We start from the raw sequence: 16,606 nt of genomic DNA on the forward strand, positions 1-16,606 counted from the left end.
CGTTATTTTAAATGTGTATCTAATTATGGAATGCTGTCCCCACTGAGGTCTGCCTGGCACCAACATTGTCATTGTTCTGGTGCCAAATTAAGACTGTCCTCCCAAGAAACGTGATGGCATATGATGGCACACTTGCGTCAGTTGTGTTTATCAGGTCCGATATCTGGCTGTAACTGCTGTTAGCTGTTTTAAATTCTTTATAAATCTGGTATGTTATAGATTTTATATGATGTTTTTATTATCTTGTATTTGAGGCTTGCAATTTTTGTGTACCACCCAGAGAACTTCGCCCAGAGCTGGCGGGCAGCATAGAAATAAAAAAATAAAAACAACATCTTTCTTTTCATCTTTACTGTAGAGTTGGCAAACAGTGTCTGATCCGGATCTTTAAAAAAACCCACACACCCTACCCCTCTATGCTACAGTCCCGATGCGGATCGGGGCCCCTGAATCTACTCCAAAGTAAAACGACGGGCAGGTGCAGCAGGACAAGTGGGCGACTTGCGGCGCTTTCGTTCCAGCGCTCCCAGCCGAGCTCTACCGCGAGCGAGCCAATCAGGCCGCTCCACTACCGGGAGCGCCGCACCAGTCATTTCAATTTCGCCGCCTCGGTGGCGCGCGCGCATTCATCAAGCCACACACACGAGCCCGCACGTACGCAGCAACACCAGGCCCCCGGCTTCCTGGTTTCGCTCGCCCTAGTACGCATGCGCGCACGAAGCACGCATGCGCGCAATGAAGAAATGCTTAAAAATAATACAATTGCATATCAAAACAAAAGCAACGGAAAGCCATCAGCGGGGGAGGGGCCGCGCCGGTAGTTTCCTCCCTGTCAGGTGGTAACTTTGAAAGGTAAGTGCACACACCTCCCGTCCACACTCCCTCACCTGCTCTCGACTCGGAGAGGCAGCAGGTAGAGATGACACCAATTGCGTTGTGCTCAGTGGGGCTGGTGCCTCCAAGGGTGCACAGTGCGGGGGGGGGGTGTTTTATAGGGCTGAGTCTGTATTTTAAGTGTGGACTTCAAAAAGAACCCAGCATGGGCAGCCAAACTCCGAACATGTCATTGGCTTACACACACACACACACAGCCTCTTGATGCTGGTACGACTGTTACTGCGTATTAGAATTTGTGTTAGCCAAGGCTTGGTGGTTAGTTAGACTTGCCACCCTTTCCCTACTAGGGTTACTGGGCCTTGAGCCAGACAGATTCAACAAGTGAAGTTTTTGGCATGCACTGAGGGAAAAGGTTGAATTCCTGCTGTCCCCTCCCCCTCTCCCTCCCTCCCCCGACATGGTGGTAACCTAAGTGTAATCTCTGGAAAGCCTGGGGTAGTTAACCCCACAACATGAGGTGGTAGTTGTTTGTAGTCAATGACACAGTCTAGAGTACAATACAGGTTCCTTATTATGGAGACTTTTATGTTTTGTAGTTGTGTGAACAAGTCCGGGTAAGTTATGGGTCTGGAGTGTTTCAACAGATGAGCAAATCTAACATTCTGAGGAAGACATGAGTTAGGGCATGTTTGTGTACCAATTGTACACAATTTCCAGGGTACATCTCGGGGCAACGTTGCAACTCAAGTTTCATCCTTTATCTTCCACTGGGAAAACAATAATATGACTTCACCCAGTATTGACACTGCTTGTGCTTTTTCAAAGTACAATGCTGGCTGGGGAGAATGCTGTGCCTTTTAAAAGAAGTTTTGAAGTTAAAATAATATTCTTTGTAGGTCTGTTTTAGAGTGTATATGTTGGCAAAGTTTGGTTATTGAAGTACCCTATATAGAGGAGGTTGAGGCAAGAGCTTAATTTGAGCTGTTGCTCAGTTCCAGCACCTTTTTCCCCCCAGACCTGGAAAAAATGAAATAATAAAGAATGCTCTTTTCTTACCATCCAATAACACAACCCATTCCCACAGCCTTAATCCCATCCTGAGATTAAGGAGTGGACTTTTAGTTGGTGTTCCCTAAAGAAAGCAAGTATAGGAATAATGCCTTCACAAGCTTTGCCTAACTGTTTTACAAACCAGTGAATACACTTGCAAATCCCATCAAGAATATGACTAATAGTGTGTTCATTTCCAATAACTTCAAAAACTCTGTCCTCTTAATGCTGATTCTTCAATTGCCTATGATCACTTACCAAAATATAAAGCACACCCATGTGATGTTTCATTGAACTGTGGCCATGCTGAGAGCTTGTGAAATATGTGAGTTGTGAACATGCTTGCCTCATGATCTGTGAGATTTTTGAGAATTTTCAGCTTCCTGAATTGCATCTCCTTTTCATTAAGCTGTCCCCTTGGGCCTGAATATGCTATAGGACAAAAGGGGGAGCTGTGTTTTACCCTATATGCAGCAAAAAGTTGGAGTTTACACTCTGTTTATGGTACGGAATCAAGAAATCTACCACAAAGCATTCTGAAAAATAAAACCTACTATGATAGGATTATCCCTTAACTCTGCTTAAAAAAAAAAAGAAAAAAGACTGATTCCCTCTGCTGTCCTACTAGCAGTGCTTCCACACAGCTTTTTATTATGCAGTCATCCTGTTTCATTCATGGCATTTTACAGGTGGTCCTGACAACATGTTCCACTTGTAACCTCCTCATATTTTCCCACTGCTTCTTCCGCCCTTTTCTTTCTACAAAAAACCAATTATGGAGAAAAGACAGAATAGCTGCCCAATGTATTTTGATTGGTAGCACTAGGAGCCCTCTATCTGGATGCATGTTAGATTGTATCCACCTTTTCATCCCCTGAGGCATAGTGGGAATGGTTTAGTCATTAACAGTCCAATCCTGTACATATTTACTTAGAAGTACATCCCACCAAGTTCAGTGATCCTTACTTCCAGGTAAGTGGGTCTAGGATTTCAGCCTAACGGACGTCTCAACATACTAAACTTTGCTGTTCTCATAGTGCAATTGTACTGGGGAAGTATAGTAAGGGAAGGGCTTTGGCTATTGGACAGTATAGAAATGTAGTAAATAAATCAAAGTATAAGAAGGCCTTATTAGAGAAAATGGTGGATATAACTGGATTCAGTTACTCTGGCTCTGCTGCCATTTTTTTCTTGGTACCTAGCTGCAGATGTGGTATCCCTAGATCAGTCTTCCCAGCCTGGTACTCTCCAGATGTCTTGGACTTCTACTCCCATCAGTCCCAGCCAGCATGGCTGATGGTCAGTAATACATCTCAAGGGCATCAGATTGGGGAAGGCTAAGCATCTGGATGTGGGAAAAGTTACATAGCATTCTTCCACTATTCAAAGCACATCCCTCAATCCTTACAACAGCACTGCAAGGTAGGCTGGTAGTATTATTACTGATTGGAGGTTAAGTGTGAAATCTTATATGTTTAGACAGAAAAAAGTTCTACAATTCTAGAACTTTTTTTCCCTAAACTTGCATAGGATTGTGCCCTAAGAGAATAGTGTTATGCCTAAGACTACCTAATGAGTTCATGTGTCAGCAGTTTCTTGGCTTATACTCTTAGTTACTATATACTATGCCATATGCAGTATTTGCCTTGATAGCTAGCTCTGCTTCCTGTGCCCCGGGTTGATTTTCATAACTCTACCCATTTCATCATAATAAAAATTAAGGTAATAGAATGAGAAGTTATGAAGGACAGAAAAAACTAATCTGTGTAGACACCAGTTCAAATCCCTGCAAAAGTATGTATTCCTCAATTTTGTTGTTACGTCGTGTCCGACTCTTCATGACCCCATGGACCATAGCACGCCAGGCCTTCCTGTCCTCCACTCTCTCCCAGAGTGTGCTCAAGTTCATATTCATTGCATCGTATTCCTCAATAAATATGCCTAAATATCTTATAACATCTTTTTTTAACTTGTCCCTCAGCAGGCAGACATCTTTTCCCTTCACAGTCTAAAACTTGATTGTAATGCTGAAAAAAACTCTTACAGTGATTCAGTCCTTTGTCTTGCATATTTTATGCTCTTAGACCAATTCCAGTGTTCCATCTTGATATGCTCCCCTATTAAATAGAAATGTTGTGTTTCAGGAAAAAAAGTGGAAAACCATTGAATCTGAATTGAGGACTGCAGCCATTCTGTTGAAGCAAAAAAGGTAAAACAAGAAGAGGAAAAATGCCAGCTGTGAAAGTTTTGCAGCCTGTACTAAAAATGAAAGTGGATGAGCTCTTTTTGTGCTGGTTAAGTGAAACTGCAACTCAGGTGATGCTCAAGGAATATTTAAGAAATATAACCAATGAGGAGAAGATTGAAATCGGTAGTGGTGATGCTGGGAGCAATGAACATATTGTTACTCAGAAAAACTGTCTCTCCAGACAAAGCATGTTAGGCAATCTGATGTCTCCTTTGACACCTACTAGCCCTCCCCATCTTTCTACTACTCTTCCTCTTGGGACACCAACAAGTCCAAGGAGCTTTTCTAATATTCGAGGAATACGCAGATCTTCAAGCACCAGAAGTGTAAGTAGCTTTGATCAGCTATCTTGAACTTTAGTAAGATATGAATTTTTGCTTAGTAGTATGGAGCTATTTGTTTGCTACACAACTGTATCAACGCTAACAAGGTTAGTTTCATTTGCTATGAATGTAACGTGGCCTCTAGCCCTTGATATCCATAGCACCTAAAATAAATTATAAAGTGGCCTTTAGGTGTCAAAGCCTGCAAGAATCTCCTTTGCGTCAAATAATTAACCTTTATTTAAAACAAATCTAGATATGATTAACGCACATATTTCTATGGGAAATTCTAAACAGCTGCTTTCCCCTTGATGGTAATGCTTGTCACGGTGGACACTGAGCCCATAGAATCCCAGAGTAGTTCTGATTCTGAGGAAGAGCAGTCGCTCCTGGGAGAGGAGCGCACTCCTCTTTCCCAGGACCAACAGCTGACGGAGATTCCTCCCACCAGCATTCCTAGTTTAGTTAGCAGTCCAGGGAGTGACCAAGCACAGATAGCAGACTTGGTGGATGCGCGACGCAGACGCAGAGAGCGGCGCCAGATGGAGGGCGCGGAAAGGAGGCGAAGTGCCAGGTTGGCGCGCAAACAACAGCTGCTCCCAGAGGCTCCAAGGGAAAAGGGGAGGGACTCTCCTTAGTCCTTAAGTTCAGGGGTCTGCCAGTAATTCCCTTTCAAACGGGGACCAACTGTTCCAACTTAGGGCATAGGTACTGTGATGCTCAGATCTAGTTGCAATCGGTATAGTTGTTAAGTTGTAAAAGAAGAATAAAGCTTTGAAAGGAATTCCTTTGTCTGTGTCTGGACTTGGCTACTGGTTTAGACAGAGAGAGACCTCCAAGGAGCCCTTGACAGCGCTAAACTGGAAGGCAATCGGAAAAGTACCTCACAGAAGAAATACCAGTTAGTACAAGAGTTTGGGACTTCCATAATTGGTTGTGTGCCATCTGTGCTAATCCTGCTATTCCAGCACACCTATAATGTGTGTTTTGTACAGTAAATGCAGTCTTAAGTGGATTACACAATATTCAACTGTTTTCTTTGGCAAACAAACCATAGGAATGAACATAAGAACATAAGAGCCATGCTGGATCAGACTAAGGTCCATCTAGTCCAGCATTCTGTTCACATAGTGGCCTACCAGCTGTTGAAAGGGAACCCACAAGCAGGACACGAGTGCATCAGCACCCTCCTGGCCATGTTCCCCAGTAACTGGTGTACATGGGCATACTACCTCTGATACCAGAGGTAGCATATAGCCATCCGGACTAGTAGCCATTGATAGCCCTCTCCTCCAGGAATTTGTCTAACCCCCTTTTGAAGCCATCCAAATTGGTGGCCATCATTAAGTCTTGTGGTAGCAAATTCCATTGTTTAACTATGCTCATGTGAAGAAGTACTTATTTTTATCTGTCCTGGATCTCTCCCCCCACCCCCACCCGCCCAATCAGCTTCAAGGCATGATCCTGGGTTCTAGTGTTATGGGAGAGAGAGAAATGTCTCCCTATCCACATTCTACACGCCATACATAATTTTGCACACCTCTATCTTGTCTCCCCTTACCCTTTTTTCCAAACTAAACAATCCCAGCTATTGTAACCATCCCTCATAAGGGAGTTGCTCCAGCCCATTGATCATTTTAGTTGCCCTTGTCTCCCCTTTTTCCAGCTCTACAATATATATTTTTAGGTGCAGTGACCAGAACTGTGCATAGTATTCTAAGTGTGGTCACACCATAAATTTGTATAAAGGCAGTATGATATTGGCAGTCTTATTCTCAATTCCCTTCCGAATTATGCCTAACATGGAGTTGGACCTTTTTACAGTTATCACACACTAGGTTGACATTTTCATCAAGTTGTCCACCACAACCCCCAGATCTCTTTCTTCGTTGGTCACCGCTAGCTCAGATCCCATCAGGTTATACTTGAAGGTGGGATTTTTTGCCCCAATGTGCATCACTTTACACTTGCTTACATTGAATCACATTTGCCATTTGGATGCCCATTCTCCCAGTTTGGAGAGACCCTTTTGGAGCTCCTCACAATCCCTTTTTGTTTTGACCACCCTAAATAATTTGGTGTCATTGGCAAACTCGGCCACTTCACTGTTCACTCCTAACTCCAGATCATTTATGAATAAATTGAAAAACATTAATCCTAATACGGATCCCTGTGGGACCCCACTATTTATTTCCTTTATTGGGAGAATTTACCTTGATTCCTACTCTCTGCTTTCTGTTCTTTAACTGGTTACTGATCTATGACTGCTAAGTTATCTCAGGAGTCTTTGGTGAGGGACTTTGTCAAAAACCTTATGGAAGTCCAAGTAAACAATGTCTACCGGATCGCCCCTGTCTCCATGTTTATTGACACTCTCAAAGAACTCTAAAAGGTTAGTGAGACAGGACTTCTGTTTTGTGGAAGCAGTGTTGATTCTTTTTCAGCAGGGCTTGACCTTCTATGTGCTTACTAATTTTATCTTTAATAATGCTTTCAACCAATTTACCCGGAACAGATGTTAAGCTAACCAACCTGTAATTTCCCAATCTCCCCTGGATACCTTTTTAAAAACTGGTGTTACATTGGCCAGAGGCTGAACTTAGGAACATGTTGCATACTTTGGCTAGAAGATCAGCAATTTCATTTTTGAGTTCTTTGAGAATTCTAGAATGGATACCATTGTCAGGGTGGACACTGAGCCCATAGAATCCCAGAGTAGTTCTGATTCTGAGGAAGAGCAGTCGCTCCTGGGAGAGGAGCGCGCTCCTCTTTCCCAGGACCAACAGCTGACGGAGATTCCTCCCACCAGCATTCCTAGTTTAGTTAGCGGTCCAGGGAGTGACCAAGCACAGATAGCAGACTTGGTGGATGCGCGACGCAGACGCAGAGAGCGGCGCCAGATGGAGGGCGCGGAAAGGAGGTGAAGTGCCCGGTTGGCGCTCAAACAACGGCTGCGCCCAGAGGATCCAAGGGAAAAGGGGAGGGACTCTCCTTAGTCCTTAAGTTCAGGGGTCTGCCAGTAATTCCCTTTCAAACGGGGACCAACTGTTCCAACTTAGGGCATAGGTACTGTGCTGCTCAGATCTAGTTGCAATCGGTATAGTTGTTAAGTTGTAAAAGAAGAATAAAGCTTTGAAAGGAATTCCTTTGTCTGTGTCTGGACTTGGCTACTGGTTTAGACAGAGAGAGACCTCCAAGGAGCCCTTGACAACCATCTGGGTCCAGCAATTTATCTGCTTTCAAATTGTCAGTAAGGTTGAGAACTTCATGTTTTGTCACCACTGTTTGACTCAGTTCCTCAGACTCTCTTCCTGAAAACATCAGTTCAGGCACAAATATCTGTCCTATATCGTCTGTGGTGAAGACCAATGAGAAGAATTTATTCAGCTTCTCTGCAATCTCCTTGTCCTCCTTTAGTCCTCCTTTAACTCCATTATTATACAGCAGTCCAACTGCCTCCCTAGCTGGTTACCTGCTTCTGATATATTTAAAGAATTCGTTATCGTTGGCCTTGAAGGTGTTAGCAATATGCTCTTCAAAATGCTTTTTTGCATCTCTTATTGTCTGCTTGCATTGCCTTTGTGCAAGCATGTGCTCCCTTTTGTTTTCCTCATTTGGGCAAGACTTCCATTTTCTGAAGGAAGCCTGCTTTGCTCTAACAGCTTCCTTGAGACTGCTCATTAACCTCTTAGGGAACAATCCTATGGACGCTAGACAGTGGCTAGACAGCTGTTTTCCGGGAACTGACCTCAAAGCCTGCGCTCCAAGGTTGGTTTCCGGAAAACCAACCTCCCCCCACTTCCGCACTGCCTTGGAGGCAGCAGGGAACAGCCCCATCCATGCTCACAAGAGGAGCACCGAGGGGCCAGAAGGGGGCATGGCTGGGGGCATTTCAGGACAGGGAGATCGTAGCTGCCTGTACAACACATCCAATGTGTCGTACAGCAGCCTCCTTCCCCGCTCCATGCTCCTGCAGATAGACAGCTGCAATCAGCTGTCTAGCAGGAAAAAAAGGGCAGGAGATGTGCGGAGGGAACGATCCCCTCCATGCTTCTCCTGCCCTGCTTTGGCTGGGTGGTCGTGTCCAAGTTCAGAGGTGGCCACCTATCTAGATAGTTTGTGCCCTTAGGCTTGGTGCTATCTTTTCTAACCTGTATACATTTTAGCTGAGCTCCTATTATTGTGATTTTGAATAACCTCCAAGCATTTTGATGGGATTTAACCCACTTGATTCCCCTTTCAACTTCCTTTTTACCAGTTCCCGCGTTTTAGAGACGTTTCCTCTTTTGAAGTCAAATGTGACTATATTGAACTTCCTGGGCAATTTTCCACTTAAATACATATTAAATCTGATAGCACTATGGTCACACTTTCCAATTGGTTCAATAACATCTTGTACTAGGTCCTGGGTGACAGCACCTACGATTAAATCCGGAGTACCTCCCTCTCTGGTCAGTGCCATGACTAACTATTCTAGGGCAAAGTCATTTAGGACATCAAGAAATTTAACCTCTTTGTCATGACTGGGACATGCATTTATCCAGTCAATGTTGGGGTGATTGATGTCGCCCATTTTTACAACATGACTAAATGCTCAATCCATGCAAGCATTTAATGGTTAGGTCATGGGGTGACAGTGTAATATTAGCAAACAAGCAAAACTGTGTGTGTGAGGTAGGATATTTCAAAGCTTCCACTTCTTATACTAGTAGTTACTATGTAGAAAAAATTTTCAGGCTCTCACATGGGCCGCTGACAGAAATGTATTTCATTGCTGAATACAGTGATGCTGTACTTGCCGTCTCTTAGGCATAGTCCTCTTCAATGGTCTTATTTAGTTGAACTTCAGTTCAACTAAATAAGACCATTGAAGAGAACATCAGTTATTTTAAGGTCTAGTAGAGCAGGGAACCTTACAGCTGTGGTGATATTCAGAATATCATGAAGCTGATACCAGTTCCTTAGTTCCTTCAAATATGAACTAATTATAGTCTAAAAAATTTTTTTGTAGTTGTCAGCACAAGTTTTCTTGCATGGTACTCCTGCGTCAGCTGTTAATGTCCTCTCTCTCCCTAGTGAATAGTATACCAGACGTCATTGATGATACAGAACCTCAGACATAGCTTCACTGACTTCTATTTTAACAGAAGTGCTTTGCTTCTTAGGGCTTTTTCAGTTCACCAAGGGCTTTGAATAGAATGTTTTTAAAACTATTGAGAATCTTACTTTATTACTATGGTTATTGTTCCTAACTGGAGTAAGCACATTCTTAAGAATGATACAATGAGATATGCTCTCCTGAAGAAGTCTTTGGAATATAATATGAATTAGCTTGTTTTCATAGTTTTGAAGTTTGACTAGTAAACTGATCAGTCGTGTGTAAACAGTTGACAACCAGTTTCAAATTGCCACTCAGCTTTCCAGGGAGTCAAAGCTTTTTCATTTAAACTTCTAACCCACCATATCCTATTAGACTCCGGATGAAGAATAATAATTTGTAAATGTACAGCAGAGCTATCCCCAGCCACTAGAACACACTTTAAAATGTCTTGCAGCACTTCTGAAAAATAGTTTGCTTAGGATGCAATCCTATTAGATCTGCCGTAGGTACTCATAAGCCTCCAAACTCGGAGGCTTACGAGTATCCAATGCAGGGCAGGAGGAGAGCAGCGGCTCTGCACTCCAGCCGCCCTGCATTTTGCCCATCTAGCAGCACCAGCACCTCGAAGAGGGAGGAAGGAGGATGGGGCAGCCATAGGAAATGGCGTAAGGTAACGCCCAGGTCTCATCCCATCCCACCCATGGGAATGCCCCCTTTCCCTGTTTCCGCACTCCCATCTGTGCACGCGGAGAGGTAGCCAGTGTGGTTCTTTCCACACTGGTGGGGAGGGGAGCCAAGAAACCAAACTATCCTGTGCTCCCCCCACCCCCGATGCTGTCTGGCGGGCATAGGATTGTTCTCTTAGATGTATAGTGAGCCACTCGGAATGAGGGTGACCTAGAGTCAACCGGTGCCAAGGACCTTCTGTTTTCACTTTCAGTTCATATGCTACATAGTGTTGGCAAGTAACTTGAATATGCAGCTGAAGTACACACAAGAAAACTTTACTAATGAACACAACAATCTTTTAACAGAGAGACAAAAGATAAGCCCCAAGCTAACATGACTTAATTGTCATATATAAACTGTCACAACATATTAACAGTTGGAATGTTCAGCTGACTCTAGAAACTTCCTGCTAGCTTGCAACATATGCAAGCATGTATTTAAGCTTATACACACAACTCACATACTGTTGTAACTCCCACACATATGTGGTGGTGGTAACTTTGAGTGATAGTAACAGTCCTAAAACACATGATTGGAGAATGTCCAGGTTTCCACTAACTTGTGCTATTTTTTTTTTTTAACCTCCTGCTAGCCTCTGTGGTGAACGTTTATGCTGGGGAAAAAAATCTGTAACTTGCCATAAACTGGTACTGATACTAGTAATCCGAAAGCATGTACATAAATACTATGTTCATGTTCTGCTAAAAATGTCTTTGATGTTAGAAGATAAAGCTATAGTTGCAACATAGTTTTCGCTACAATTAGGACAAAGAAAAGGGTAGGTCATAGGCAAGATAGAACAAGGGACAAATAATTGATTGTGGTATAAGACATGCTTGAGAGAAGCATGCTGTAGTGATTTCAGTGGAATCCATGTATCGCCCCTGGACATGTGAAGCAGTATTGACAATTTATGCTTAAGGTTTACCAAAAAGTGCAATAACATTCCCATTCTCTAAGTCCATAGTGCATAGCGCCATGTCTAGTTCTGGCATGTAGACATTTGATTTGACAAAGCGCTAGCTGCTGCAGGCCAAGTGCAGGCTGCTGTGAAACTGCAAATAGTGCAGATTATTTTGAGAGAGGGAGGGAGGGCGGGAGGGAGGGGTTTGTGAGCATGGGCAAGTTGATCTTTGGGGAGTAGAGATGTGAAGGCCTGGGGGGGAAAACCCAGAAAAATGGTGGGGGGAGGGGACACAGGATGTTTTAAACCCTTTTTTCCCCTAAGGATTTTTGGAAAATTTGGAGGGGGAGTTGTTTCCCCCTCAATTTTTCAGGGTTCCCCCCCATTTTTTTCCAAAAAATATTATTTGCAAGTGGAGTCTGCTGACTATTTACAGTATTGCAGTCATGGCTGAAAGGCTTGTGGAAGGATCATGCCAAGAAAACACACACCACAAAATTGGTGTGTGTTTGCTTTGTAGGGTTATGCACATAAACCCTAACATTGAAAATCTGCTGGCACTCTGCACTTGTAATGCTGCTAGAAGCAATTTGAGTTTGTTGAAAGTGTTACTGAAAGCACTTCAATTGCTGATCTTATTTTCCTCTGATTTGTGCTCTGAAGGGAAGTAAAATCTAATGTGTCCAGATCCTGTGCACTTGGCATCCTAGATACAGCATTCAAGGAATGAATACAGACAACCAGTTTATCTTATGATAGGATTTTCTATCATGTGGTTGGTTGTATGTTGTCAAATGGTGTAACATTTTTCTGCAGCATATTCTCAACTGTGGAAAAGTATGGGATCTTCAACAAGTGATTAAGGCTTCCCCACATTTTCAATGTATGGCTGGTGATGTTGAGAGAGGAAAGTGTTACCCTAAGTCAGAGGTGAGCAGAAAGAAGATCTCCAGCTGTTTTGAACTTCTTCTCCCATGAGCCCCTGCCAGCATGGCCAGTGGTCAGGAATGCTGGGAGTTAAAGTCCCAAACATCTGGAGATCTATCTTCAGCCCACTGTACAAGAAGGAGGCAAAGGGCTACTTCCCGTGGTATGTGTCTGGAATTGTCTGGCACCACATGTATGCTGGTGCATGTCAGAAACTGACACCATGGGTGGAACTAGGTATTATGAGGAGAGGCTTAGGGTTCCTAACCCTGTGCATCCCTCTTAGCAAGTGTGGAGGTGAGGGTATTTGCAGAGAGAACTCTGGGATGGGAATTGTGTCAGCTTTCTCACACCTGCTAATTCTTTTCTACAGATGCCCCCAGTAATCTTAAATATATCTATTTTTGCCACTGTGTCATGAAACTTGAAGTGCTGGAAATACATCTAAGTTGTAGATGCACTTCTGGGGGAGAACTGACCACAAGAGTTTACAAACCTTCACACCAATCCTCCCCTGCAAGTTTCAATCAAAACATTAATGTTTTCTGAGATAGCATGTAGTTTTGTTCGTTTTAATAATGGTACTGCAATTAGATATACTGTTGTATAGGATGGAGATCCCGATTTGCGCTTGCACAAAGGATGAAACATGATTGGTTTGTTTTTACTAACCCTGCTACAAATCAGATAATTATATTTTCTAGATATTGGTGGATACAAAGAGTTCCTTGAATAAGCAATGCATATAGCTATAGTTCTGCTGATTTCCCACCCATCTCCCAACTGCAGCTATTCTGGAGAGGGTGGGGCAAGGAGCTGCAGCAGGAAGAAGAGGGCAGGAAAGCCCCATTGTATGAGCAGAACTCTGCCTGTGGTTCTTAGGATCTAAGTCATTATGAATTTGGAAGGCTTGTAGTGTAATGTTCCATAAAATACACTTAACCCACCAAAATATTATCATTTAATTCCTTTGATCTTCAGAGTGTCCTCCTCATCTTGAATGGAGGCAAGGAAAAGCTGTGTTTTATGAATTTTTTACTGTTATGCTGCTGTTCAAGGCAGAGGAGCCCTGCTAGACAAAAAGGTGATAGCCTCTTCTGATTTAGATCTAAGGTTATCTTATGTCATCTCTTCTCTAGACAGTGGTCCAAGAGCAAAAAGTCTGTGTTACCACTCAAGTTGATTATCAAACTCTGTTATAAACTTGGTACCATCTAGCAATAAGGTCTCCCCAGTTATGGAGCACATATGCTCAGGCCTGCCTAGCCCATTTGTGTGTGTGTGTGATGACTTTTGAAAACAAATTTAATTTCCTTACAAGTAAAACTAGGCAATTCCTTTTTTCCAAATGTGATGGGCATTTTGTACAGCTGCTTGGTGGGGAAGGGGCAGTTAAAATATTTTTGTGTGCAGATCTGGTTCTGGATAGGGAGTTCGCCCAGTTCTAATAGTATCTGTATATTCTATGATAGGCAATCTGCTCGACCAGTCTTCTGCAATGCTTGTACACTCAGTTTATAAAAGCAGATTTTGAAGTATATGTGTGCTTTTTAAGAAGCTGACTTTGCATTCCAGGCTTTCATTCCCGAAATTGTAGGAACTTTGTGGAAAAGGTAGAATAGAACACACAGGAAACTGTTCTGAAGTTATAATTAAAGTGAGATTATTGACTTGAGAATTTGAAGACCAAAACTGAGTAAGTGTTTTACATAGCAGTCCTGTACAAGTCTGCTCAGGAGTCCCATTGAATTCAATGGAATTTTCTCCCAAGTAAATGTGTATAGGATTGTGGCATTAGAGTGTAATGCAATGAACACATTCCACTGATGGTTTTCGTCAGTGGAATGTGGAAGGAGGCAATTCCATCTGCACCACCCGTGTGCCTACAAAAGCTGCTCCATAGTGTTGGGGAACCCTCTGGAGCAGATTTGGGGAGGGCACAGGAGACAGGAGAAAGTATTGCCACGTGAGTGGACTTCTGCTCACACAATGTTGGATTGCACCCTGAATAAAATTCGCTTATCTTAAGGTGATGCCCATGTAGCTTCTCACAATATACATTTTTTTGGAATCTTTGAGGTAGTTCACTGTGCAAATACTATTTTGAAAGGTTTAGTTAAAAAGCAAGACAATAATCTGACAATTAAGAACATAAGAAAAGCCATGCTGAATCACCCCATGGGTCCATCAAGTCCAGCATTCGGTTCACACAGTATTCAACCAGCTGCCCATGGGAAACCCACAGGCATACCTCACCTGATACTGGAGGACTAGTAGTCACTGATAGCCTTATCCTCCATGAATTTGCCTAATCCCCTTTTAAAACCATCCAAGTTGGTGGTGATCACAACATCTTGTGGTGGCAAATTTCATAGTTTAATTATGCACAGGGGCTGTTCACACAACACGCTAACCCACACTCAATGGCTGAGTGTGGGTTGTTTTGAACCATGCATTGTTTGTTGAACCATGTTGGGTTAGTGTGTTGTCTGAACACAGCACATTTTCCACAGGGTGGGTTATCATGTTGTCTGAAGGTAGCCAGGGTGGCTTGTTAACCATGCAATGTGGCTTGTTAAATACCCTGAACAACCCAACAAACCATGGGTTCCCAAGGTGGCTTGTTAGAGGAAAATAAGCCACACCGCATGGTTAACAAGCCACACTGGCTGAATTCAGACAACAGAACGCACGGTTCAACAAACAACCCACACTCAACCACTGAGTGTGGGTTAGCATGTTGTGTGAACAGCTGTACTGTGTGAAGAAATACTTCCTTTTATCTGTCCTGAATCTCCCACCAATCAGTTCCATGAGATGACCCTGGGTTCTAACATTATGAAAGACGGAGAAAAATGTCTCCCTATCCACTTTCTCCATACCATGCATAATTTTGTACACTTTCTATCATGTCTCCCCTTAACTCGCCTTTTTTTTAAGCTGACCAATCCCAGATGTTGTAACCTTTCCTCATAGGGTAGTTGCTCCAGCCCCCAAAGTTAAGGGGATTGTTTTGGGAAACTGTACTTTTCCAGCTCTACAATATCCTTATAAGATGGAGGTTACCTAGAGGTAGTTTTCTTAAATGATTTCTTCATATTAATGTTTTTGAATTCATGTTCATTGAACTCTTCTTATTTTGCATTTTTCCCAATCCCCTTAAACGTGGGGGTTGGGGGGTCAGTATAAATATGTATTGGTCCAGAGAAACAGTGAGAGAGCGGAGGACAGGAAGGCCTGGCGTGCTATGGTCCATGGGGTCACGAAGAGTCGGACACGACTTAACGACTGAACAACAAAGATTCCTAAAATTAATATTTGAGTAAATAAAAGCGTTTACAATATTTTGTGACTATGTCAATGAAGACGTTTTTATTTTCCCTAGCATTCTAAGGCTATTTGCCTAAGCTGTTTTGTTAATATGCTGTCGTCTTATCCTTTTTAACCTTATTTTTGTAAACTGCCCTGGAAGTATTGCTGAAGAGTGGCATATAAATCCTTATTTTTCCTTAAATATATATTTTTGCTTATATTAATTTTGGTGCCTTTTCAAACAAGAACCAACTCAAGGCAGCTTACAACAATTTAAAATACAATACAACAACAGTAAAGGCAGCAGAACTAACAAGGGCATACTTAAAAGCAGGCAATGCGGGGGGGCCAGACATGCATCTCTGGAGAGGTCATTTGATAATCTGGGTGCCACAACTGAAAAGGCCCATTTTTTTGTCCCAGCCAGCTAGACTTCTGTCAGCAGAAAAAAAACGCAAGAAGGGCCTCAGAAACTGAGTGAAGTTCTTGAGCAGGCATAATATGTTTGCTTTTGGAAGCAAATCTCAGCACAGTATATTTTCAAAAAGCTTCAATCCAAGCTATATATTTGAGTAATACTGATGCCTGAAATTGGTCACTCAAAGTAAACGGGTGTGGGAAATGAAGCATCTGATTCAGCTTCCTTTCTGGTCCCGGTCAGATGTATTTATTCCACCAGGATTTTCCTTGAGAAGAGAATGGAAGTGGGCATCAAGATCACATGCACTCTTTCTCCTGCTCCCATCACTGTAGGGAGACATGACCAACCAGACTGTGGTTATTTGAATGCAGGCTCATCTCTGTGAATTAAAATATTAAACCCTTATAGGAGAAAAATGATGGCGCTCTGTTTTCTGCAGTGGGCCTGTGGAGAGGACACACTCTGTTTTTGTGCTTAGATTTTTCACAGGGTTCTGCAGTTCTTTTACTTCAGAAGCACATATTCAACAGATTATAACGGGACAGGCTGTACCTCCTATAACACTGTGTCAAAACTTAAAGCCTTAAAGCTTTTATTATGCATTAAATTCTTGCTTTCTTCAAGTTGCTCTTTCCATTTATGTGAAATCCTACTTTTTACAAAACCAGTATGGGGATTGGAATCATATCTGCTCTGCTATGTGTTTTACTCTGTAAGTCATAAACATCTCAGCTATGTTTGTTTATATGCTTGC

The 16,606-nt window shown here is 42.7% G+C and overlaps 1 protein-coding gene across 2 annotated transcripts in view; it reads left to right on the top strand.

The window, feature by feature from the left end:
* Positions 1-734: 734 nt before the first annotated feature.
* Positions 735-16,606, top strand: part of PPP2R3B (protein phosphatase 2 regulatory subunit B''beta) — a 47,299-nt gene continuing 31,427 nt past the window's right edge. For both annotated transcript variants that reach the window (XM_084844316.1, XM_084844318.1), the window contains exons 1-2: positions 735-852; positions 4,032-4,461. In XM_084844316.1, the coding sequence (XP_084700442.1) occupies positions 4,117-4,461 (345 nt within the window). In that variant the 5' untranslated portion in view covers positions 735-852; positions 4,032-4,116. The remainder of the gene's footprint in view (positions 853-4,031; positions 4,462-16,606) is intronic.

This window comes from Heloderma suspectum, chromosome 3 (assembly GCF_057233095.1).
Source record: "Heloderma suspectum isolate Gila_16-S chromosome 3, 16-S_ref, whole genome shotgun sequence".
In the NCBI taxonomy this organism is placed as follows: domain Eukaryota; kingdom Metazoa; phylum Chordata; class Lepidosauria; order Squamata; family Helodermatidae; genus Heloderma; species Heloderma suspectum.